Below are 26,396 nucleotides of genomic sequence, written 5' to 3'. Positions count from 1 at the left end.
GATGATCCTTTGCACCTCTCATGATTTTTATTCAGTCCATCTGTGATCCTATTCCCAATTATCTGATCCTAAAACAGGAGGAAGAAATGTTTGTAGTTGGAAGCATATACAGAGGTCTTCACTGATATGCTGTCTTCTGTAGATGCTGCTTCAGTGACATTTCTAGGCATTTTATAGCATGCTGAATTTCTTCCTTGAATTTTGAGATTTTGGGATATGAAAATATATGCATTCCATCCTTTTTTACAGTGAAAATCAGTTTCTTTTTATATTTGTATTCTTCCTTACTACTGTTTTATTTTTCCTTTTTATTTCCCCCTTCCCACTCCCCTCTTCTTTAGGATCGTATATGATAGTGATTTCCTCAGACCACGACCCTGGAGAAAAGACTCGGCTCCAGCTTCCAACAATGAAAGAAAACGATACTCACTGTATCGATTTCAGTTACCTTCTGTACAGCAAGAATGGAGCAAACCCAGGAACTCTGAACATCCTGGTGAGGGTGAACAAAGGCCCGCTGGCAAATCCCATCTGGAATGTCACCGGCTCTACTGGCAAAGACTGGCTTCGAGCAGAGTTGGCTGTCAGCACCTTCTGGCCCAACGAGTATCAGGTAGGCTTGCAATAAATTTTTACCTCTTTATAATGCTTACAGCTAGATCCTGTACAATTTGCATTCATTCTGGTCTATTCTTTTGGAGTACTTTCCCAGTGTCCTTAAATATCGTGTTCCATTCTGAATAAATAAGTATTTGAGGATGGGAGATTCTTATAGGAAGTGATTATTCAAAGTTACCCGTCATTGTATAATGGGGAAAAATTAACAGGAACCAAGCCTCATTAAAAGAAATGGTGAGGTTAAAGTCCAGAAACATCAAAAATTATAAACTCCGAGAAATAAATTGCTTGTGCCACTATAATTTGTACCTGTCTTCCTTCCTCTTTTGGATGTGCCTGTGTTACTGTGTCTAATTACATGACCGTAAACTGTTTTTTCCACATGACATTTGCTTCATTTGCTGTGCAGGCAGAATGGTGCTCACCTAATGAGCAGCTGCTCAGGACATGTTTGTCTCCTGTTTGCTTGCTATGGGACAAAACCACCTGCAGCGTAGGCCTGTTGTTTAGAGAGAAAAATAGTCATGTTATTACTAGATGCTGTTATTTGATTTGTTTGATTAACCTGAGGAAGTACCCGCAGCTGTTTCACTCGGTGGGTATTTGATGTGAAGGATGAATCTCATACACAGGCATTTTTGTCCTGGCGTGCAAAAGGGGAAGAGTTGGATTAGGTACGCTCCTCAGAGCTCTTACACTGTGAGGCATTATGTCATGGTTGTGCGCAGGGCTTACAGGGCCTTGTCCAAGGATGCTCCAGGACATTAGTGCTCTTGCAAGCGGGTCGGATATCCAGGCCAGTTATCATGTGAAGCAAAATGGCCTCTGTGTTCATGATTTTCTTGTTCATGATTTTTCATTTTTTGGGAATGTTTCTTAAAAGGCCTTCTTTAAAATTCTTTGTGATTGCCCATCATCAAAATAATTTCCATGAAAAACAAGCTTTGATGCAATTGCTAGCAGCCTTACTTATAAGGTGAAGCCAGTGTTATTTATTAGTATTTTAAATTTTTCTTGAGTTTCTGTTTCTCTGGTTTTCATATTTTTATTTATAAAGCAATTTAATCTATCCATGACATTGAAACTATGTGGAATTGGATTTAAAGATCTGAAACCTGGTTTCATAAAGCCTGGCTTCTGAGGAGGTGTTTTATTAACCCTTTTATGTTGCTAGAAAGTAGCTTTTGGTGTGCTTAAAATAACCAGGAGCCTTTTATAGCTGTATAGTAGTAATCAAGTATAGCAGCATTATATGCAGTAAATCAGGTTTCTGCTGACAGATGGCCAGGCTTGACAATGAGATTGGTGGTTGGGGCCTTATCTTAGCAACACGGCCATTTTTCACTTGCGTTATAGCTTTCACATTATCTCTTCATAGACTGTACTGAAATTCGTTCTTTTCCTTGCTCGGTCATCCAGCAGAATATTGAAATCATGTATAACATAGTTTATTTTTAAATTAAAAATAAATCTGGAGTAGGACTGGAAAATTGTTAATGCAGCCTGCCATGATTTGTGACTGTATGACTCGTACAATTGTTTTTATAAACAGGAGGGGAAATATGCATGCTGCCTGTGCATGCCTGCTTGTTCGCACAAAAAACAGGGTTGGTGTTTTTGTGGTTTTAAGTGGTCCTTTGAGGCCTCAGTCAACATCGCTTTTCACGGTTGTTTTTTTTTGTGTTAGTTTTGAGTTGAGTTATTCATCGGCATGGAAGTCTTTTTTCATTTGCCTCATAGGAGTTCTTTGCTGTAGAGCTCCAGCTCATGATTTTGTCACTTTGATCTACCTGTTGGGCCATGAGTTTTGCTAGCACTGAAGGGAAATACGCAACGGTTTGTAAAACGAGGTGGAAGAGGCTTTTTACTAGAAGGGAGACTGGATTCCTGCCTGTCCAAGCAAGGTCACTACTAAAGATGACTGTGGAGCAGAACTGTGCGAAGGTACTTGGGTCGTCAGGTCAGCTGCATTGTGATTGCCTTCACTTTTAACTGAGGGAAAAGCTCAGAGATTAGCAGGGGCTGAGCAGCATAGTTCACGTTACAAGGAAGCCTCATACAGCGAGCTGGAAGTTAGCAGGATGTCTGTGTAATAATACTAATATAATGCTGCAGCTCAGCTAATTATCTCCTTAAAAGCATTTCTATGCTCTTCTGTGCTGGTGCAGTTTTATTGCTTCCTGTTCAAAATGAGCACAGTGGTCTTGCATATCACTCTGTTCAACAGTATAGATACAGTTTAATATATTTTTAGATGGACTGAACGTTTCCTCTTACTTATGAAAATACCTCTTTTTTTTTAAAAAAAAAGGAATCATTTACATCTTTTTTTACTATATTATTAAGTGATTTTTTTCTCTTTTTTTTCCCTCTTGAAATACAATATGATTTATTACAATAGCTTTACTGGATCAGACTGTATTTTTGTTTAGCTTTGTATCCTGTCCCTGACAGCAGATAACAGTAGAATTTTGTAGATGAGTTCACCATCAGGACAAACTCATGGTCACACCTCCCCAGAATACACCTCTAGCCTTGAGCTAATTTGCGGTTCAAGAACTTGGAGCATAAGAAACAAGCTAGTCCCTTTGCAGACTTCTGTTAGTTCAGTTTTTTATTTTTTCCCACTGATTTAAGCTTCTAGTGTCTACAGTGTATATGACATGAAATTCTAATGGCAGTTACATGTTAGGACCATTCCTGTGGGTTTCTCCAAGCATGGGACCTGTAATTCTTCTGTTCTTGCATTTTGCACTCAGGAAATTTCTGCAGTCCTGTAATGATACGGTCTGTCTTCTCTCTCCTGCTAGAAGGCATCTGCATCTTTTATTCTGTTTGTTTAACATGGGGATGAACTGTCAAGGAAAAGGGTTTGGTTAGAGAATCCCTTGGGACTGAAGACATGATTTGATTTTGATCCTTGTTAGTTCTGGAATCTTTTTTTTTATCGCTCTGTTGGAAATACTCCACCTTTGACCTATCTAAGGTTTACTTCAAAGGAAAACTGTTTGAGGATTTCTGTCTTTTAAACTTCATAATTGTTTGGGAGATTTGTCTTTATTGTATGTTGGTTACTACTGTCACTCATTAGTTTATTTTAGTTAAAATGTTTATTCCTGTCTGGATGTGTTGTTTTGTCTAATGCTTCTGTTCTTTTCCCTAAGTTCTTTCCTGCTTTGCACAGTAAGGATTGTACAGCTGCTGAAGACTGTTGCTGCTTTTCTGCCTTTGTCACCATCATTTTCCATTTCTCTTCTCTTGCCACCTATGTCATCTTTTTTGATTTTTGTTCTTGTTGTTTTAAATGAAGGATGGGGTTGCTTTGTTTTGGTTTGTCTGCTTGAACACTATTTTCCCTTGGTTTTAATTTTAATTTTTTTTTTAAATCTTCCCCAGCAAATTCCTGTTGCTACTGTAGTGTCATGTCCTTGCTCAGTCACCAGTAAGGTCCAGTTTGCAACGTGAATCATGGATTTTCTGGTTTTCCTTTTATATTGCCTCTCTCATGATTTTAGTAACTCTTGACCAGAAATTGATAAGGAAACTTGACTTGGAACCACAAATCCCAAACTTGTTAAAAATGAATTACTTGATTTCTTTATGGATCTTTAAAACTTCATTATACAGTAATGGTTCTCTGCAGCTTAAAAATAGGCTAGCTAAGGTACCCGCTTGATAGTAGTGATGATTACACTTAGAAGTGTAGCTAGCAAACCAGAAATAATGAAATCATTACCAAGTAGATGTTGTTTTTATCAGTTCAGGAAGACTAATAATGATGCTTGACCATTTAAAAGGTGTAGAAAAACTCTAGAAAGCCAAATCATCTTATTCCTGACTTGTGAATCCTGATTTGAATAATGAATGTGTTATTATTTTAATATTGATGGTTTATAGAATTTGTAAATGTTTAAATAGCTCAAAGATCTTGGAAAGTTATTTTCCCGTACGATTTTAAGAGCTTTTGAAACAATAACAGAATTATAACAGGATGGCAGATTGACTGAATATTAACTAATGGTGTGTACATTCAGGCCATATGCTAGATAAGGTAAGAAACAGATTTCTTGTTAGATAAGAAAATTTGTTGTCTTTTTGGCTATTAGATCACTACTCTAAACTTACAGAGATGTGAGACTGTTGTCGAGCTGCATGTGGGAAAAGATTGGGAAAGCAGGGAATTTTATTTGGTTTAGTCAGCTGATACGTCTGAAAGGAAGCAATGAGTGAATTGCTATTAGAAAGTACAGAAGTACAATCAATACAGCCTGTGTGAACTGCACAGAACTGAGTTACAGGCCAAGAAGAAGAAACCCAACCCTCGTGAACTCCCGCTTCCTATTTATAAGCTAGATCTCCTTGATTCTATATAGTCTCTAGCCTTGAAGCGATAAGTAGAATCAGGAAAATCCAAAGAAGTTCTTAAAGAAAGGACAAGCGTTCCAAAGTACTGATATTTTCAAAGGAATTAAATTTGGAATACAGAAAATGACTAAAAATAAATCAAAGACATTCTGGTTGAATAAAACTTGTAAACAGTGTAATTCTGTTGACTAAATAGAGGAGAATTTAATATGGGAAGTGTTGTATTTGAATATTTTAAGAAACACTGATAAGTAGCTAGACAGTTCATGTTAAAGCTTGCTCTAAGTCTTGGATATTGAATTGCAAGACAGTGCAAGCCTTGTGGAAATCCCAGCATGAGCAAGAGTTCAGTGCCAGAGGAGCAGCGCTGTAGGCACACATGAGAGGAATACTCAAACAGGGTAAGTTTCTTTGGCCTAGAAAAAGATGCAGTTCAGGGAAACATGATAAAGGTCTGCAAAACCAGGACTGCTGTGAAGAGGAATCCTCTTCCACTTCTAGAATTAAGGCCTTTTCAGTCTGGTGGGGGAACCGGTCTGAAAATAGGCAAAGGGTGGCTCAGGCAGCAGGCTGTAGGCCAGTGGAAGCCTACGTCAGGCATAGCTGTTGGGGATGCCAGATGAGTATGTAGGCTGAAGGAGACGCTGAGCAAATTCTTGGAAGAGATCTTTTAGAAATCAGTAATTATGCAAACAGGACCAGGAACTCTCATGAACTGAAATTAGCTGGAGGAGCAGAGGATGGTTTGTCGGAAACAAAAAGGTATGTGTACTCTTGCCCTGTTTTTACCTTTCTACAGAGGTTTCCTTATGATCACTGTTAAAGAAGGAGTGTTGGGGTATGTAGACCTTTGGCCTGAACTGCTCAAAGGCATTGTTAAGTTTCATACAAAGGACAAAGGCTTTTTTTTTTTTTTTTTTGTCTAGGTGTGGATGTACATTTAATTTCTTTCTGTATTCCTAGGCATACTAATTGTAAGTTTTATACTCTGTGGTTACCTAAACCAGTCTGGTTGTATTCTGTTAAAGTTTTTGCTCTGGTAGTAGAAATGAAAGCTCATTTCTTCTGCCGCTAGCAGACCTACACCCATTTCTCTTGGCTCTTTTCAATCTAACTTGGGCTAACAGATTTTTGTAGACTTTTAAAAAATTGTAATTTAAAAACTGAGCCTCTTTAACAAAAGCTTATAAGCATTACAGCATACCCTCTGTCACGTCCTGATTTACTTTTGAGATTAGGAGTTAGTCTTTGTGTTTTAAAGAACTGCATCCAGTGGTGTTGTTGGCCATGACTCAGGATTCTAGCTACTACTAAAGATTTATAGTATGACATCTAAACAGTATTTCAAAATGAATCAGCGGAAGCCATCTTATTATTTTTGATTAATACTGGCTCAATTAAAATGGCTTTTACAAGAGTAAATTAGAATTTAAAAATGAAATCTCAGAATTGTGATTCACACCATCAGAAGGCTCCAGGGAGACCTCATTAGTGCTTTCCAATACTTAAAGACTTATAAAAAGATGGAGAGCAACTTTTTGCTTGGGCAGATAATGATAAGAAAGGAGAGAATAGTTTTAATCTGAAAGAGTGGAGATTTAGATTAGTTGTTAGGAGGAAATCCTTTACTCAGAGGGTGGTGAGGCCCTGGCATCCACGGTTGCCCAGAGAAGCTGTTCCTGGAGCCTCTTTCTGAGCCCTGTTCCTGGAAGTGTTCAAGACCGGATTAGATGGGGCTTTGAGCAACCTGGTCTGGTGGGAGGCATCTGTGCCTGTAGCTGTGGGGTTGGAACTGGACGGTCTCTAAGGTCCCTTCCAACCCAAGCTGTTCTATGATTCAGTAATGAATCATGACTGAGTTTCACTCCTGAGAAATGTTATGGTAAGGTTTGTGTAAGGAAGTGAAAGTACTCACCTGAAATGGCAGCCAGATGGAAGCTAGTCTCTCCATAGGAATGCCTTAAGGACCAACATTGAGATCAAAATACGGGCACAACAAGCAGGGAAAAGGGAGAAGTCTGAGCTTTGGTGATGTGAGACAGAGGGGTTCCATTTAAGACAATGAGCTGAGCTGGCACTGTCAGAGTTGTTGGTGGGAAGAGAAGGGCAGGGTATTAATGTATGAAGAAATCAATGTCAAGTCTCTTGACTGTTGATTGGCATCTGGGCCTTTAAATTTTGACATTGGAGGAGTCATAAAAGGTTATACTTTGCTTCACTTACAGCTTCCAGAAAAAAATGTTTAAGTGATTTCAGTACCATTATCACTTACCTAAGTACTGTGCAGTCCATTTGATGCTGTTTACTTTGGAGTTACATTTGAATTTGTGGGGCAGCTGTTTTTAAGACATGCTCTTTATATCGCTTGGTCATATTTGTGCATGCTTTTTGACCTTCCACTTTCAGAATCACCAGTATGATTCTGAGAACAGGCTACTTCATTCATAAATTCACCTAGTATCAATCCATACATATGGTGAGTTCTTCCAATTCCTAAGCATTCTTGGAAATAAAATATGAATCATAACTTTTGTTTTGGGGAGCAGCTAGATTTTTTCTTCAAGCAGAGATTTAAAAATTGTTTAGTAAAATGTACTGGTAAAAAGCTGACTAACTTTATAATTAAAGAAAACAGTTATGTTTTTCTTTTTAACAGTTTTTTTCTGAAGCCTGCAACAGGTTATGTTTGGTAGCTGGCGGAAATCGCTGAAATGCTTGTCAGAGAGGTGCATCATTCTTCAGCATTTCCTTCATGTAATTCCTTTGAGAATACTTTGTGCTTCTTAGGGTAACTGTCCATCAATTGTTTTGCTCCTAGTTTATTAATACACAATGAAATGGCTTATATGTCTGTTTCTGTCTTTCCTCAGATGTTTTCATCTGGTGAAAACACTATTAAGTGTCTTACCACTTTATCATTATCACTAATGATGAAAAATTGGATCCCTTTGGAAATATTATCAAACATGAACAATGTTGCTTTCTTGTCAGAAATGCTTTGTAAACTGCTAAGTGTTTTCCTGACTGTTGCTTTCTAGATAACACTTAATCAAAAGAGTGTTTTTATTTTTATTTTTTTTAAAATACAGTTTATTGAAGAGTTACTCTGAGAAATGCATTTTGGTAGTGAACTTTCTTCCTGCTTCCCAAAGACTTGTTAATACAAACAAAACATTAGCTTATTTAACTGTTAGGATAAACATGCAAGTGTGTAAGCATATCTGTCACATTTCTGTCTTGTTTCTTATGAGATATTTATCAATTTGGTGAGGACAAAGAAAGATTAAGTTCCAGTAGAGTGATTACCAGCAAGACTGTAATAATTTGGTTCTGCAAATCACAAAGCACTTCCAGCTCTCAAAGGACTTCTACACAGTCTCATTCAGTCTCATTCCAGTCTTCAAACTGGAAAATTACAGCGCATGGAGTGAAAGTAAACGTTGCCCAAAGAAGCTCCAACATGATTGAGTTGCCAACCTCCAGGTTTTGAGTCCTGTCAGAAATGTTGGAGGTTTCATTGAACCTCTTTAATTTTTCTTAAAAATGACGGTGCTAATGTGCTGGTTTTGACTCTTCCGTGGCATAAAAACAGCCATATATATATATATATATATATGTAGTTATATATTTCCCAATCCAAGGGTTATTTGTGAGCCTAGAAGGTTTAGGAACTTTCAAACTGTCATGTGAGGATGTACAAAATTACTACCTTCATGGATTTAATTTTGTTAGCCTCTTTGGACTTTTGGGTCTGCTACGCTAAAAGGAGAAAACATGCTAAACTAGTGTCAAATTTTACAATTAAAAATAGAGATTATTGTTTATCATATAAAATTTGTCAGCCTGGTCGAAATTGGTGACTCAAGTGTACTTCTCCACTGCAAGCAGAGAAGGCCCTGCCTCTGCAAAATGCAGAGACAGCCGTTCCAGCAGGGGGGAGAAGGAAAGACTTTTGCCGCCTTGATTTTTACAAGCTAGATCATTTCAGCAATGAGCTAGCTTTTCACAAATAGCATACTGCTCAAAGATTACTCCTTCCCTTTTCTTTTTCCTGTTTAAGTTTTTCAAAGTCATCTTTTCCACTGCTTTGCTTTCTGTTACATTCTGTGAGTGGCTTTCTTTTGTTCTGCCATGTTCTGGGTTTCCTTTGCTACCTTTATGATGTGAACTTCTTAAAACTAGTGTGGAAATGTCATACTTGAAGTGCTGGAGGAAGGAATTGTATGGCTGTACATATGAGGTGTAAAATTCTCTTTTTTCCCACTGAATAGCCCCATTTCTGTAAGGCTGATGAGTATTTTGACTTTTTTTCACCATTCCCTGCAGGATAGTTAATATCTTCAGGGCAAGATGACCAAAATATAATGGATGCTTGGCATTTCCAAAGGCAAGGAAAGGATTTGGAAGTTAATGTGTTGTATGAGTTAAGGCAGTTAAGGTAGAAAACTGTCTGCCTGTAAACTCAAGAAGACTTACTTTGAGATAAACATGTAATATTTTTAGCCAGTGCTTAATTTCTGATGAAATATATGTGACTATAACCCCACCGCTTTTCCATGAAACATTCTACTCATCAACAAGGTGGTATGCAAATTTTATATTATCCTTGATTACCAAGATTATGAAAAGCCTGTGGCATTCCCCTTCCCGTCATACTGCAGGATCTGTCAGCCAGTGAAGAGTGAAACACGCTATTGGTAATCAGCTACCTTGGAGTGCCTGATTCAGTTTTTCAGAATTACAAAATTGACTTAAATCATCGTGTGTAAACAAAAGATCAGGATGGTTCTTTTTGTCAAGATTTTTCTTTTTTAGGGTTTTTGTCTATGCTTGGAAGGCACGAGTACTTTACATATAACCACCTGAAGTTTTGTCATTCTTCTAACAGTTTTTGGAAGATCCTAAAAAAAGATTCTAAGAAAAATTGTGAATATCACAGTATCAGGCAGCTGGTGGTGATGCATTCTCCCATCCTGCTCCTAAAAGATGTTTTTATTCATATGAAAAGTGAAATGAATGAAAGAGGTTATGGCAGAAATCAATGATATATGCTTGAAATAGATGGTTAGAGGAGAGTAGAAATTGGTAATACTTTATTTCATCATACAGGTTCTGAAAAGATTCAGAATAATGAATTGTGCTCTGCTAGGGGCTTGCAGGCTATGACTAAGTGAAAATAAATAAAAGGAAAAGGATAATAGTGCAGTATTGAATCAGTACCAAAAGTCCACTAAAATCTCTGAGATTCAAAAACTGGAACCAACTCACTCTCCAAATTGATGTGCCTTGAACAGACAGGGACTTTGGCTTAAAAATCTGAACTCATCACTGGTAAGATGTATTGTTGTTAGCTATTTTTTTGCTGTAAAGCACTGTATGTTTCTAGATGTCTGTTTTTTTTTCCCCCTTAATAATGCTCATGTTGAAAAAAAAAAATACTGAGAATTATGCAGCCCACTTATCTTTCTTTTTCTCCTTTTCTGACTTGTATTATTTAGGGCAAGATGAAATGCTCCAGAGGAAAATTGTTTTGAGTTTGTAACATTGTGTGCACAATGTGTTGTAGGTTTTTTTTTTTTTTTTCTTCTTTCTTTTTCTAATGCTAAGTGGTGAACAAGCCTGAGGCTGGGAGTAAAGTGCAAAGGTTTTCATCATCCAGAAAAGTATCTGATAGGAATCCTTTGCTGAGTGATGATATGACCTCCTCATAGGGAAATAAATTCCTCACATCTTTTAAATTCACTCCACCCTGTATGTAGTTCTGTTCTTTAGTTTAGACTTTGAGGTGACATTGACAAACTAACTGAGGTGCTTGCTCTGAAGGTAAAATTATTCAAAATTCAAATACAGGGGAAGAATTGGAGTCTCAATTTCTTTATGCTGAGATCGCACTCCAATCAATTATTCAAGGTCTGTGTATTTAAACAAACAAAGAAACAAACTGTTGTTGATTTTTCCCCCCTTTGCATAAAATATATTACAAAGAATTTAAAGAGCACACCCTCCCACCCCTGTTCCTCTTGCCCCTTAATGCCAGAGTGAAGTAAATGATGCCCCCGTTCTAGATATTCTGAAGCACCATCTGGAATAGAATAATTTTCTGTCTATAAAGTAGATGATGGGAAGTTTGCAAGCTAATCGTTGCCCTGTGGGATGCGGGGCGATGGCGTGGTCAGGCAGCTAGCACTCTGGGCACAGAGCCAGGAGCTGTCACATTGTAGTCCTTGCAGACATGTTATTTTGTTCTTTGAAAGATCTCTCTCTGTCAGTTGTGCAGCTCCTTTGCTATATTTTTTTTTAAATGTCTTTATGTGCAGCTCCCAGAAGGTTTAAAGAATCGGTACAAGATTTGTTGGAGTGGATTACTAAAACAAAGTACCATGGCTGCCAAGAAGAAACCCAGTGTAATCCTGTAGGCCAGTCTGTTTTTTTGCCTGGTTGTGTGTGTCCTCAGGTTCTGATGAAGTCTTCTGCATGTGGTTCATGAGACCTTTACACATACTGTTGCTGGAATAGGGTCCTGTAGCTGGAAATCTTGCTTTCGGGTTGAGAGCTGCTGGCTGAGGTTTTGTTGGTACACGTGCCGGGATTACCCCATCTCTGCCTGCATCTCAGTCAGGTAACAACAAACGGAAACCTGACCACTGGCTCTTCCTCTGTGTCAAGCTGGGACAGTACATTCGTGCTCAACATCTGCACGGCAGAGCTAAGGAGCAGCTTCCCCTTTGGCGGAGGGGCCAGGTGGTGCGGGCATCCCTGCTAATTCATGCAGGTGCTGTACTCTTCAGTTGGTGTTGAAAGAAAATAACTTTTGCCAATTCTCTTTTGTTGAACAGTGGATTTTATTTTATTATTTTTTTAATTGCGCTGCACAGATGTACATTCAGGGACTGAAATTTCAATGCCAAAGGTTTTTGGCTCTTCAAATATAAGAGATGTAAGGCTGTCACCTGGAAGTAGTAGAGGTTTGCTGCTGTTTAAGGTGTGAAATCGTTTACAAGGAAGGGAAGCAAATGTATTCAATCTGAGTGATTTTATGACGAACCTTTAAAAAAAAATCCTTTAATGATAGCCTTCCCGGTGCGATTTTGAAGTACTGTTAGAGGAACCCAATATTAGGGAATTCGTGGTTGGCACTCAAATGTTGGTGTTCCTGACAGCATGTGTGGCACCTTATGACTGCCCTTTGGGCATGCGTTGTGCTCATGTGTGACTTTGATCATTAGTTGACTTGTTAGGACCAGATTTTCTTCAAAATTTACTGGCAAACTTAAAAATTGGATTTCATATGAAAATACAAAAAAAAAAAATTCCCTCTAAGTTTGTGGATTTTAAGGCAGGAATGGAGGTAGGTGATCTTTCCTCTTTTTTTAAAAAAAAATAATTTTATTTTGTTCTTCTATTTTTGTGAATTTAAAGGCGCATTCTTTCATTCATGAGCAAAGGCCTACTATGCCCCTTGTCTTCCTTACAATGGGTAGATGATTATGGTAAACTTTTTAACCTTCACAAAATGAATTAAGAAACAGTTGCAACGTGCACAAGTCTATTTGTTTTTTGTTTGATTGGTGTGTCGTGGTTTTTTGTTGTTGTTTTTGTTTTCTTGTTTTGTTGCATCACCACATTACCATTTGTACCATTTAGAAGCGCGCTTTTTTTTCTGTCTGCATTGCTGACTGCTTTGCTTTTTTTCCCTAACCTTTTCAGAGGTTTTACGGTTACAAAAAAAAATTAATAAAAATTAGTTGCAGATAGTGATTTGCCGTTAATTGCCATGTTGAACTCTGATGAATTGAACTTTGGCATTATTCTAATTCTGATTCCTTACCACACGGCCACTGTGCTATGTGTCTTGAGAAGAAGCCAAGGAGCAGTGGGGTTCTCCCTTCATCTCGGGGCAGGGAGGGCAGTGGCACTGGGGTCCTTGCTTCCATCTCCTTTCGCACCCCTGGTTTCAAGCACAGGATCTGTGATGCTGCTTCTCTTCATGCCACCGCCCCTCTCCTTGCTTTCCCAGCTGCTGCCCCCGGAAAGGGTCCGGGGGAGATCGGTGCTGGTCTGCACTGTCATGGGTCCTTTCCTTGCTGTCTGATGACACACTTCCAGTGTGATATTTGGTTTTCTCCTTTGGCAGAGCAACTATATGCTGCCCTTTATGCGCTACACTTGTACTTCTGAAGAATAAACAAACTGAAACAACAACAGGATTCTTGAAGATATGAACATAGCGTGTTGAACAAAAATTTCTCTTCTATATGAATGGAACTTTAAACTATTTTGTAATATGTAAAAAACGAAAACAACAACAACAAAAAGAACCTGATGTTACCAATGTGGTGGTGTATTTATTGCTGCAGGTTAAGTTATCAAGCAACTTGCAATGCTTGATATGTCTGTATGTTAAAAAAGAGTATTTCCTGTAATAGATCTTGTCAGGAAACCAGTTACTTTTCTGTGTATCTTAAGAGAGAAATCAAAGAACAAAGCTGAAATTCGCTTGGTTGACATGTTTCTTTGTTAGTAAAAAATGGCACACTCCAGATTTGATGATGGATGTCCATGTTAAGGGGGTGTGTTTGTACATGAACATGGGTTTGCATGTGCCTCATTTTTTTTTCTGCTTTATTTCTTTGTAAGGATAAAAATGAACCTTAAAGTAAAACATCATCTTTGATCCTAGACTCAGTCATGAAACCTTAACACCATATATATTTGAACAATAAAAGGACATAAAGTTTAACAGCAGCTGTCTGGTCTTCCATAAAGAGCTGCAACATCAGATACACTTATCTTGGTAGCGTTGAATTCAGTCTGAATTACGTTGCCCAAGTGTTGATTTATTACTAACTTGTCCAAAGTATAACGTGTAGTATAACCAATATCTTCCAGAAAGCTGTGCGATTAGTTTCAGTTTTATGTCCCTCTTGATTCAAAAATCCTAGTGAAATAGAATGTGGCATGCATTTTAATACATTATTTGTTTACATATGTTAGATAAATATTGCATAGCGCTTTGAAACAGAAAAATGTGTTAAGTGGGTATTTTGTCACAACAAAGCAGTTAAACTAGGCTTGTACATTTTCTTTGGATGCGGCTTTATAGACCCATCAGTTAGATTCAATATATTTGATTGAAGAACTGCCCCCAAAATTAGAAGGTATTTTTTCTTTTTCAAAATTGTAACAGTGGTTCTTTCATTTTCCAGAAACTTACATATGTTTTTTTTTTTTTTTACCTTCTGAAGGCTATTATGTGTGGTGAAACAGTACTGAAAAATGTGCATGCTTCAGGACCTAGTTGACTGTGGTCAGCTATATAAAGGAGAAGTCTGTTGAAATACAGACGTCTTCCTGTTTCTACTTCTAAAGTTAGAGAGCATGTGAGTTTGAGCGTATGTATTTTTTGCTCATTCTTAAAAAGGAGTAGCAGTATCAGTACAAGCAATAAGGGTAATTTCTTTTTCTGTGAATCTGAAAAATGTCAGTGTAATCCAGGCACAGATATTCTTAATAACCACACAGAGGTTTATAATGTTACTCGAAAGTGAAGTCATGACGAAGACAAGTAATTTTCTTCTCCAGTTTAATTAGATTGTTAATTAAATTGGAAAAACTGGCTTGTCCATTTTTAAATCCACGCTGATTTTGCTACAGTAGGCCGAGGGTAGTGTTAAAACCGGTTCTGCAAGGGCTGTGCGTGAGATTGCAAAGCAGTTTCTGCGCTACAGAGCACCTCCAGTACAAGCTCCACAGAAACTGCATTGGTTGCTTTATTTACCAGGCATTATTTGGCTAATGCGTTTTAAATCCTTGTACTTTAACAGTAATCTTTTCTGATAAGTTGGAGAAAAGTGCTTTGGGTTGGGCCAAGACAGGGGAAAAGCACAGCACATGGAAGGACTTTTTAATTGTGCTGTTTTGCAAATATGTTTTGGTGGCACACCCAATAGAGGCAGCTTCTGCTGTCATCTCCCTGTTTTCTGGTTTGTTCCCCACTTTGTGCTTCATTCTGCCTTCTGGGAGGTAAAACACTTGTGGAGTTTTGAGGTGAACAGCAGTGGGGAATAGATCTAGATGAGAAATGGCTTTTAAGGTTTAAATTCACCCCCCCACCCCCCCCCCACCCCCCTTTATTTTTTCCCTCTTACTCTCCTGGTGATACCAGTTGGTCAGTTGGCTGGCGCGGTGCCCAAGGAGTGCCATGGCACAAGTCACTGTAGGTCATGGCTGCTTATGCTGGCAAAACCAGAGCTGCTGGCAAAACCAGAGCTGCTTCCAAATTCCTGGACCGTGGCACAGTGATTTGCGTGAGCCCACCTCTTCTATAGCTGCTCTTTGGCTTCCTCCCTGAGCAGGTTCTTGCTGCTATGGCAGGGGAAAAAAATAATAATTGCAAACTCCCAAACCAAAACATTACTCAACTAAGTAGAAAAAATACATTGTTTATGTGTGGAGCTGGTGAGATGGCTAGTTCTGCTGAGACATGTGGTGATTCCCTGGCTGGGTGTGGGGCAGAGGGCAGGGCTGTGTAGGCGGAGCGGTGTGAGGACAAGGAGGCTGGTGCTCTGTGTGGCCAACAGGGCTGCACTGCTCTGCCACTGGTGCTGTGACCTGTGCTTGCTGCACCAGAATGATCTGGAACTTGTAACGTGACGGTTCCCTCAGTAAGCCCTCCCTATTGATTCGCACCAAACCAAATGGCTTTATTTCCATTTTAGATTTGGGAGGTTGTTTTCTCAGGGGTGGCTGATATAAAACCTTGCGCCAGGGCTGTTCAGAGGCTGTACTCAACAGGATTGCCTTAGGCAGGTGTCCAGTCTTTGTGTTCTGGGAGGGAATTTTCTGAACCCGTAACAAACACAAACTGCTACAAGGCCTTTTTCTCAGAAATTTGTGGAGGGAGACAGAGGTGATGAATTGCAGGGAAGGCTCCATGTGCAAGTACCAGCATAGCACAAGCTGTCCGGCCTTGTTGGGTCAGCCCCAGGCCCCACAGGAGCCTTCGGGTTCATGGGCCCCTCTCACCCGTGCAACCGGCATGGCCTGGAGAAGGCAATAGAGGGCATCTGGTCCAACTCCCCTCCTCAAGCAGGAACACCCAGAGCAGGTTGCTCAGGACCATATCTGGGCAGCTTTTGAAGATCTCCAAGGAGGCTCCACAGCCTCTCTGGGCAACCTGTGTCAGTGCTCCGCCACCTGCACAGCAACGAAGTGATTCCTGGTGTTCAGAGAAACCTCCTGTGTTCCAGTTCGTGCCTATTGCCTGGCTTTATCTTCAATGCATCCTCACTTCAGGTATCTATAGACATTGATGAGATCTCACTGAGCCTCCTCTTCTCCCAGTGGAACAGTCCCAGCTCTCTCAGCCTTTCCATTTAGGAAAAGTGCTCCAGTCTCTTCATCATCTTGGTGGCCCTTCATTGGACTCTCTCCAGTAGCTCCATATCTCTTGCACTGGGGAGCTCGGAACCGGACACAGACCTCTCCACTGATGGAGAGTAAGCGGTGGTGGGGCATGGTGGTCTCATGGCTGCACTGGGCAGTGTGCAGAGAAGTTGGCATGAGGTACAGTTCAGCTTTTAAATGTTTAAAAAAAGTCTGTGAGAAGGGAGAGTAATTACCAGGTGACTGGAGCAGTAACAAGCAGGAGGAGAAGGCAGGGAGAACATTATCATTTCAGTGATGGTATTAGTAATGGGTAACAAACCCTTCTGGAGGCATTATTTAGCACCTAGTTAAATTGTCTCTGGAGCGCTGATAGATACAAGTGCACACATGAGTATTTCTGGGGCACATTTTCAATTTATTTTTTGTAATAATTGTTAGTGATATTTGCTTTTCAGAAAATAAGTCAAAAAGAGAGTAAGATCTGCTTGCTTAAGTTTAGTCAATGTGTTTAGTATGCTTTCCCCTAAAATATGAAATCATGATTTATGCTATTTTTTTATCAGAACTAAAAAACAAGTATAATTTTCATAGAAAATGAAAAAATAGGTCAACTTCAAGCATATATATTGGGAAGTTTAATAACTTGAACATTTTTGTTATATTTCATGTATTCCAGGTGCAGAGTGGGGGCAAATACTTAATGCATATGAAAGTCACATAGGGAAAGTGTGTAGCTGCATATGGAACTTGTCTGTGTAAAAGCTTGAAGCTGAAACTATTTTTCTTCGGCACTTCTCATAAAGTGTTAGATGAAGCTAATGCTGAATAGCTGAAAAACGATCCAAGAAATATTACCAGGCATTAAAACTGGACTTCCTTTTTTCAACTGGTGTCTTTTACAGTTTAAAATCAGAATAGTTTATTAAAGAAAGTAACGTGGTTTGTGTTTAAGTTTAAAATATAGCTTCATTTGACTGCTTCACTTTTATTATTTCAATTACTGTAATTTAAAATGTAGTAAATTTTCATGGTGTACAAAGGAGCCTTATAGGAGATCTTAATTGCTTTTCTAAATTCTTTGTCTTCATATAAATATTGTGATTCTAATTGATATATAATTTTTACTAATGCTATTTAATGTTGAGGGTTTTTTACAGGTGTTTCCTCTTTTAGTTTCACAGTGATGGTATTTAAGATATAATTAAAGTATACAATTTAAACCTGTAGAAGTAGTTTTACCTCCGCTTCAGTGTAGTTACAAATGAAGTTGACTACTTAGAGAATGGGAATAAAATTTGGGTGCAAAGCTTATACAGATTTCCTGCAGAAAGATACTATGTGTTCAGGAAGAAAAGTTTTGTAGATTTATTTTTTGGCACATTATTTTCAAATAAATCATGAAGAAAGGTGCTGAGTGAGTCTAGTGAGAATGATATTCTGGAGTAGTTCTTTTCAGGAAAGGATTTACATTTTCTGATATTCTCCAGGCAGAATTTTCATTCATCTTGTATAAAATAAGACTAAGATCTGCAGGTTTTATTAGAAAATCCATATGTGGTTATTAGTGGGTTTTAATATGCTTTCTCTGATTGGTGTTGTTTTTTGCTAGCTAATGTACTTAAACTTTGATTTTTCTTTGAATTAGGAAGACGCATCAAGTGGCTGCCATTTAATGCAATTTCCCACGTAGCTGGGGGAATAGTGTTTCCTATTTCCTTACTCTTATTCCCATGGCAGGTAACAGTAATTAAAGGCAACATTAAGGATAGTGTTTTAGTTTCTCTTTCAGGTTTTCTTTCCCAAGCCAATCAAAATGAAAAATACCCCTGCTTCTCCACCCCTTGATGGTGAGTTGCTGTGTTATCTTCTCTTCTGCTGTGCTTGATCTTCATGTGCAGTGTAAGACACCTCTTCTGTCAAATTAGACGTGATTCAAACTTCTGGCAGCCGCCTTTTACCTTTATCTTTTATCTACTTTGCAGATTCATCACCTGTACTGCAGCGTTCAGCATTTTAATGCTAAAAATGAATCGTTGCTATTTTTCTTAATGGGATAATTTCTTGCTTCAGACTTGTTTCCTTCCCTGCAAACGAGCTGTTCATTTTGTGCTAGTTTTAGGCTGTCTTTTCTAAGACTGATTGATACTGAGCCAATATGCTGCAGCTAGTGTAGACCAAGGAGAGCAGTGGTCCTGAAAACAAGTAACAACAACTCAGTTTGAACGTCAATTGCTCTGTCTCTTCTGGTTAGCTGCAGCATCCCACGATGTACATTTCCTCAAGTGAAATATAAGTTGTTTTTAAGAACTGGTCCTAGATAGCTGATTTAGGTATTTTGTGCACTGTTAATCTTTGTTGTGTCCTGCAGGCATATATACATCACTGAAATCAGCCTGTTACAGCATTTGGTAATGTAGATTCAATATCTACGTGCATCACTGCAGCAGCTCTCGGTTGTCAGTGTTGCAGAGAAAGGACGATGAGGTCTGTTACGTGAGCGATGCGCTATAAAGTTAAAGACTGATGGGGCGTTAAAAGTGATCTGTCAGTACCTTCCTAGTGAAATCAAACCTGGCAACATAGGTACATAAACCCAAGTCAGGAATAAAATATAGTACAGCATGGCCACTGACAGACAACTACATTCATATGGTGGAACTGCAAGTTCAAGAAGTTCCTGAAGTCCACTGTGCTGTGTTCAGACTGCTGAAATTTGTAATGCAGTCCAACAGTTCAAGTTTGACTAGCATCACAGTGGAGGAGATGGACATGTGGTCCTTGGTACACACGTGGTCCATCAGAAGACTCACATGCAAATATGAGCTCAATACACAGCTGGAGAATAAAGGGAATATTCATAATACTAAGGCAACCTCCTGCATGCTGAAGTTTTTTTTATAGAAATGGTTTTTAACTTAGGATGCATTTTCATACAGTAAATAATGAGAATTCCTGAGCTATTCTACTTGAAAATAACAAAACGAGCATATTTTATATGTTCAGCTGCTTTATGGAGCTGGAGTCCATGGAATGAACTTAATACTGCCACGTCTGATATCAGTTAGCAGATGTGAGACCTAACATTTTTTTGTTGTCTCAGCAGTTATGAACAGCAGAGGTGAACTTAATCCTCATTTAGCAGCTATATGCTTTAAACAGCTACGTAGTCTGGTATTCTTGCATGTCTTTTGAACATACACGTGGTAAAAATAGTTAGTTTCTTGGTCTAGATAGGATGTTTCTGGGCTGCTTTCAGGAGAAGCAGACTTTATAAGTCAGGGCACTATTGACTTGCTGTCATGGCCTAGAGGCTTGCTTCTCCTCTGAATACATTTTCCCTATCTTTGTCCTGTGTGTTGTATTTTTTGATTTTTTCATCTTGCTGAGCAGCAATTTCAGGAGAAAACTGAAAAATTCTCACAAGGCTGCAATTGACATCTTTCATCTTAGAAGCACTTCCACCAGAAAAAAAAAAAAAATCATTACTCCAAGTGTGTAGTTAGAAGTAGGGTCTGATCATGTCCTCTTAGTTCAGATTATTTGCACTTATTCAAGAGGCCGAGGCAGGAAGGATCTGAGATGACAGTAGTGCTAAACTGAGCTTATCTAAGCTGCAAGGGTTTTACAGTTTGTCTGCCAAAGAGGCAGCTGAACTATAGTGAAAAAGCAATTACTTTTCTCAAGATATAAGAGCCTTTTGACAAAGACGTGATTTTTTTTCAATACGTTTAAGCCAACTTCCTAAATTAATATGAAACAGAATAGTGAAAAGGTTCTGTTATGGCTCTATGTGTCTGTCCACATAGCTATACTTGTTAAGACAAGTAATTTCTTCTCTCTCTGGTTTCTGAAGGGCAAGGTCACGCTGGGAAGTTTTGCATTGTGTAGCTAGTGAGCACATAAGTAGAAGATCCTGTTGTGATGAATGATGTGGATTGGTTTATATTTAGTTGTTCAAGAGCACCTACGATTGAATAGTTCTTTATTTTGGGTGTTCTTGTTTCCAAATGTCATATTTCTGTGCACTTTTAACTACTGGTTTGGTAGAATGCCTTCACCTTGGACTTATTCATGAACAGCTGTACTGAGTAACTGCATGTAGACAAGACTGTAATCTTTCCTGATGAGTATAAATACATATTTATCCAAGTAGCTGAAGCTGTTAACAGATGGCAGATGGAAGTAAAAACATATTGTGTGTGCTGCTCCTTCTTTCTGCATTCTTCCCTCCTCCTCTATTTGGGGAAACCAGAAAGAGAATTATCATGTGTTCTTGAAAAGTGGATGTAACTGCTCTGCCAATGAGCTTTCAAACAATGTGCTTGCAACAAAAGTGTTTTAATGTTCTCATGCCTTCGCAGAGTTGGAAGATGTTAAATAACAGTTCCAAGAAAAACATTATAGCAACTCCTTGTCATCTGTTTCGAACAGAACAGAGATATTTGCAAGACAGAATGTCAATCAGGATTTGAAGTGAATTTTTTTGGTCCATTTGAGTAGAGAAATACTTAGTTCTGCAGATGTTATAAAGATGTTAAAATTCTTAACATACTGTACAGAACAATGATTTTTAAACAATTTGGAGGGAGTTGCAGAATCATGAACCCCTAATTATTTTTAATAAGAAGATGAGGGAAAATGTTTTTCCCTTAAAGCATGTTGAGTAGTATACCTTCTACTCAGTCATTCTGCCTGAGGGGTCATTTGTAAATGTACATTGCAGCAATTGAATGGAGTTTTCTACAATTTTGAAGGAGGAATTTTTATTTTAAATATTTGTCCCAACTTAGAATTGGAGCTTCAGAGTGGCAGTAACTTGAAAGGTAAAATATTTCTGATGTTTATTGTCATCTCCTTAAGTTAGTGTGAGCTGCAGCTATTCTTAAGCAACTTTCATAGGATTAGCTGCCAGAGGTGAAGTATGGGGAACCTTGTGGTTTTCCTGAAGATTTAATTTTTTTTTTTTTATTTCACTGGGGATTTGCTTCCTTTTTCTGAAGTGTTTCAGAGTTAAGTTACATTATTCTGTCCATGAAATCTTTTTTTTTTTTTTTTTCATTTGAAGTTAGGGTTAACAATAGTACGTAGGATTGGATAGAAATGGTAGGAATGGTTCAGTGATTTCTTTGTCCTGCTTCTTGCCTGAATTAGAGCACATCTTCAGAGAAGTTACTCTTTATTTTTTTTTTCATGAGAAGATATCACTCACCCACTTCCCTCATCTAAAGAGAAGGAAACCTTGTGGGTAGGATTTACGGGAGAAGAACAGCACAGGCAGATAAAAATTGCCAGAAGACTGACATTTGGAAATTCCAAGAATTGCAGTTTGAATTGGAGACAACAGAAAACTTTCACTTACTGAAAGAGCAGGAGCACTGTTGGGGCGTCAGGAAAGAGTCAGCCATGCTTGCCTGTGGTTTCATGGAAGTTTATGAACATGTTCCCTCACCACCACTCTGCAGACAGGTCAGCCGGGAGCTCTTTAGCCCCCAGACAGTGTTCCATTGTTTAGTAGGGAGAACGCTACCTGGTCACGGGAAAGCATGAAGCTGCTTCGTCTGTAATTCCAATTTTGTTATTGCCCTGAAAAGGTGGACTTGATACAATTCTCATTTATTTAACATTGGTCTACACATGAAGGAAGCTACTGTATTTTTTGACCATTGAAGGCAGGACTAGAGGAGAAGGTGAGGTCAGTTTATCCCACCCCACAACCCCTTCCCTCTTTGTAGAGCACCACTGCTCACACTCTGCTCACTCTGGCACTCGTTGGACCAGCCAGCTGGTTTAATTCACTAGCCTGGCAACAAATACCTGAGCCTGCAATCCAGTTGATAGAGAAGGGTTGCTCTGGTGTCTGGAAGGATCTGATTAGCTTTGATGCTGGCAGATGACATGATGTGGACTATGCAGGCAAGATCAGTTGGGTTAAGAGAGAAACATGCCCTTGCTGATGGAAAAAAATGCTAGTAGGTCAGCTGCTTGTTAAAATGGTGCCAAGGCTGTCCAAATTTCAGGAATTTCATTTGTTTTTTGTCTTTGAAGTTTGTGTATCATTAGCCCATTTAAAACATTTGCTTTTACCTTATTAATGCCAAGTGTTTCTTAATGTGATCAGAAGCTGAAAATTACAGATTGTTGCAATACTGGTGCTTGTTTAAAAAAAAAAAAAAAAAGATATATAAAGGACCTGAAAATATCCCTATGAATGGCATCTGTATTCTCTTTATGGTGTTTCTGGAATGGGTACGGATCTGCTCTTGGGATCTAAAAGAGCACTAAATACTGTTTCATGGTCTTACACATTAAAAACAGCCTTCTCTGTTAACTTGAAGAAAAAAGCAGTCACCTATTATGTGTGCAGTGTCACAGAAATCCCTTTAATCAATCAATGTCCATCATTGGTTATCCTTGAGTGTTCACTTTAAGAACCTCACCCACTGCTTAAATGGGCTTCACAATGCTGTTTGACTGGTTACTCAAAAAAAATCACAAAAGTAATTTAAATCTGATGTGTCACAGGAATACCAAATCGAATATGTTGGTCTGGAAAAATAATTTTTGCTGTATGTCACATCATTGTTTCTAAACGTAGTCTTCCCACTTTTATTTAAGGCTTCGACACTCAAATTGTTATCATTCAGGGTTACTATTAGCATCTAGTAACTATCTTAATAGTAACTACTGCTATCTAAAGATATATTTTTTAAAAGCCTGAAAAATGTTAAAAGCACTTAGAAAAACAAAGGTAGTAAAGAGGGAAAGCTGATAATGGAATAAACTATAGTTAAGAGCTTTTAAAGTAAGTTTTCAAAAAACAGTTTTAAGTGTGTTTTTCATGTTAGAATTTGAAGATACAGCTCCCAGTGATGAAGACCATTTGTTAAATATGGGGAAATTGCATTCCTATTCTTTGAAGAACACTGAAAGAATGAAAAATGTAATTTTGCATTAGGCAGCTGTTTTGTCTTGCTCATGGTAGATGAGATGTCAAGTCTGTAGGTTTAGTTTCAAATTGCAATTCAAGGAATGTTAGAGAATACAACACAAAATCAGTTTCTCTTGGGACTTTTCAGAGAAGTTAATTATTATCAACTACAGTATCTAATGACCTTTTATCATTGTGGTCTGTTATGATACCTTCTCCAATGCACAGCAGCTTTTATTTGGCTTCCAACCATATTAATTATAATCATCTTTGTCATAGCAACCAAATCTTACGATGTTTGGTTGCTAACGGTTTTGTTAAAATGAAGATAAAGTACACTTAATTGGGGATTTTTTTTGGTTAAAATGAAGGTAAAGTACATTTAATTGGAGTTTTTTTTTAATTAGTGTGACTTTACATGGGAATTTTTTTCCTTAGTCTTCTGAAAAGCTTGAACCTTCTTTTCTGCTGAATCTGTAGGTTCATTTTTACTTTTCATTTCCTCTATTAAATTTTCAATAAAGAGTAAGAAATGCAGAAGAGGAAAGCCATATTAAACTCCTGAAGAAATATTGTAGTAATATTATCTCTCTCTTTGTGGAGGTATCAGAAGAGTCTCCTAAACAAATAACTCATTGAAGGGGTGTAAGTAGGTGCAGGAGTTTTGCACCAATTTATTTACAGGGTAGTGTCAGACTCTCAAAAAATTGAGTCAGCCCTGTAAGAGCATTAAAATTACAATTTTCAGGGAGGCCCCCTCAAAAAGTGAAAGATGTGAAACTTGTCAGGGTGAGTATTATCGTAGGACTGTCCACCTGAACTGGCTAGGATGGTTACTGTTAATGGGATATACTAAGCTATTAACCCTGGTAGGTGGGGTAAATATTGATATGCAACATGGAGCTTTTAACAGGAAGATTCATGTATATGAATGATTACTCCTTGAGGTAACTAGGTAGATTTTTCTCTACAAAAGAGAATCCTCTGCCTAACAGAGGAAAAATCAAGTTACAGTTACCTCAATAGCTATTCCATAGGAGCAATCCTGTTGCGTTTCAGCTCACCAGTCTTGTAGGAGTGAGACCTTTTCTGCAACTACAGCAAAAGAAAGAATATACGTTGAAAGGAGAATCTGAAAAGCTAAAGCTGTTGCAGAAACATGGAACAACCCTTCTGTGTAAGAGGGGTCAAGAAGAACAAAGGAAAGATGACCAAGAATATATACCAACACTAGTAAAACCAAAAGCTTTGTGATTCTAAGACCAGAGTGAAGGTGACAATTACGAGTAAGAGGACATCTTTTAAACAATGGCAGTCGTGTCCTAATAAGAATAATTTAAAAAAAAAAAAAAAAAGAAAAAGGGGGGAGAGGTGAGGCAAGGCAACCAAACAACAAAAAAACCCACCAAATTTTCTGGATAGGATAAAATTCTTAAAGAGCAGGAAATCTACTGAGTATGTTGCTTCATGAAATGTGCATTTCATAACAATTGTAGCAAAGAGCGTTTTCTTATCATGTGTAGTACCTTGGGTAGACTTTGTAAATACTTTTTTAGTGTAGTATTATAAAATATTGAACAACTTAATTCAAGTTATATTGTCTGTTTTATATTGGTAAGTTTAGGAACAATTGATTGACTCATACATTTATGAATAAATACAATGTTCATCAAAATATGAAGAGCATTGTTAGAATTTTATTCTGTTTTGGAACTCACATTTTGACAATGAAAATGACATTTTTGTACAGAATGCAAGAACGCTTTAGAAAGTATGCAATGTATCTTAAAAGAAAACCATCTTTTATAAATTTCTGACATTCCTGCAAAGGCAAAAATGACCAGTGCTATAGGTATTCAAGTGGTACAAAGTACCCGAGGGTACTGAGAGAACTGGCGGAAGAGCTGGCCAAGCTGCTTTCCATCATTTATCGGCAGTCCTGGCTATCAGGGGAGGTCCCAGTCGACTGGCAGGTAGCAAATGTGACGCCCATCTACAAGAAGGGCCGGAGGGTAGACCCGCAGAACTATAGGCCTGTTAGTTTGACCTCAGTGCCAGGGAAGCTCATGGAGCAGATTATCTTGAGTGTCATCACGCAGCACTTGCAGGGTAACCAGGCGATCAGGCCCAGTCAGCATGGGTTTATGAAAGGCAGGTCCTGCTTGACGAACCTGATCTCCTTCTATGACCAAGTGACGCGCTTGGTGGATGAGGGAAAGGCTGTGGATGTGGTCTACCTTGACTTCAGTAAGGCTTTTGACACCGTTTCCCACAACATTCTCCTCAAGAAACTGGCTGCTCGTGGCTTGGACTGGCGTACGCTTCGTTGGGTTAAAAACTGGCTGGGTAGCCGAGCCCAAAGAGTTGTGGTGAATGGAGTTAAATCCAGCTGGAGGCCGGTCACTAGTGTTGTCCCCCAGGGCTCAGTACTGGGGCCACTTCTCTTCAATATCTTTATCAGTGATCTGGATGAGGGGATCGAGTGCACCCTCAGTAAGTTTGCAGACGACACCAAGTTAGGTGCGTGTGTCGATCTGCTCGAGGGCAGGAAGGCTCTGCAGGAGGATCTGGATGGGCTGGACCGATGGGCTGAGGCCAACTGCATGAAGTTCAACAAGGCCATGTGCCGGGTCCTGCACCTGGGGCGCAACAACCCCAAGCAGTGCTACAGGCTGGGAGAGGAGTGGTTGGAAAGCTGCCTGGCAGAGAAGGACCTGGGAGTACTGGTTGATAGTTGGCTGAATATGAGCCAGCAGTGTGCTCAGGTGGCCAAGAAGGCCAACAGCATCCTGGCTTGCATAAGAAACAGTGTGGCCAGCAGGGCTAGGGAAGTGATTGTCCCCCTGTACTCGGCTCTGGTGAGGCCGCACCTCGAGTACTGTGTTCAGTTTTGGGCCCCTCGCTACAAGAAGGACATGGAGGTGCTCGAGAGAGTCCAGAGAAGGGCAACGAAGCTGGTGTGGGATCTGGAGAACAAGTCTTACGAGGAGCGGCTGAGGGAGCTGGGATTGTTCAGCCTGGAGAAGAGGAGGCTCAGGGGAGACCTCATCGCTCTCTATAGGTACCTTAAAGGAGGCTGTAGCGAGGTAGGGGTTGG

At 39.0% G+C, this 26,396-nt stretch overlaps 1 protein-coding gene across 4 annotated transcripts in view; it reads left to right on the top strand.

Annotated features, from left to right (window-relative positions):
- Positions 1–26,396, top strand: part of PTPRK (protein tyrosine phosphatase receptor type K) — a 418,105-nt gene that overhangs the window by 135,864 nt on the left and 255,845 nt on the right. For all 4 annotated transcript variants that reach the window (XM_040551725.1, XM_040551724.1, XM_040551727.1 and 1 more), the window contains exon 3: positions 342–613. In XM_040551725.1, coding sequence (XP_040407659.1) covers positions 342–613 — 272 coding nt within the window. The remainder of the gene's footprint in view (positions 1–341; positions 614–26,396) is intronic.

This window comes from Cygnus olor, chromosome 3 (assembly GCF_009769625.2).
Source record: "Cygnus olor isolate bCygOlo1 chromosome 3, bCygOlo1.pri.v2, whole genome shotgun sequence".
Classification (NCBI taxonomy): domain Eukaryota; kingdom Metazoa; phylum Chordata; class Aves; order Anseriformes; family Anatidae; genus Cygnus; species Cygnus olor.
This window is presented reverse-complemented; position numbering and strand designations above follow the sequence as displayed.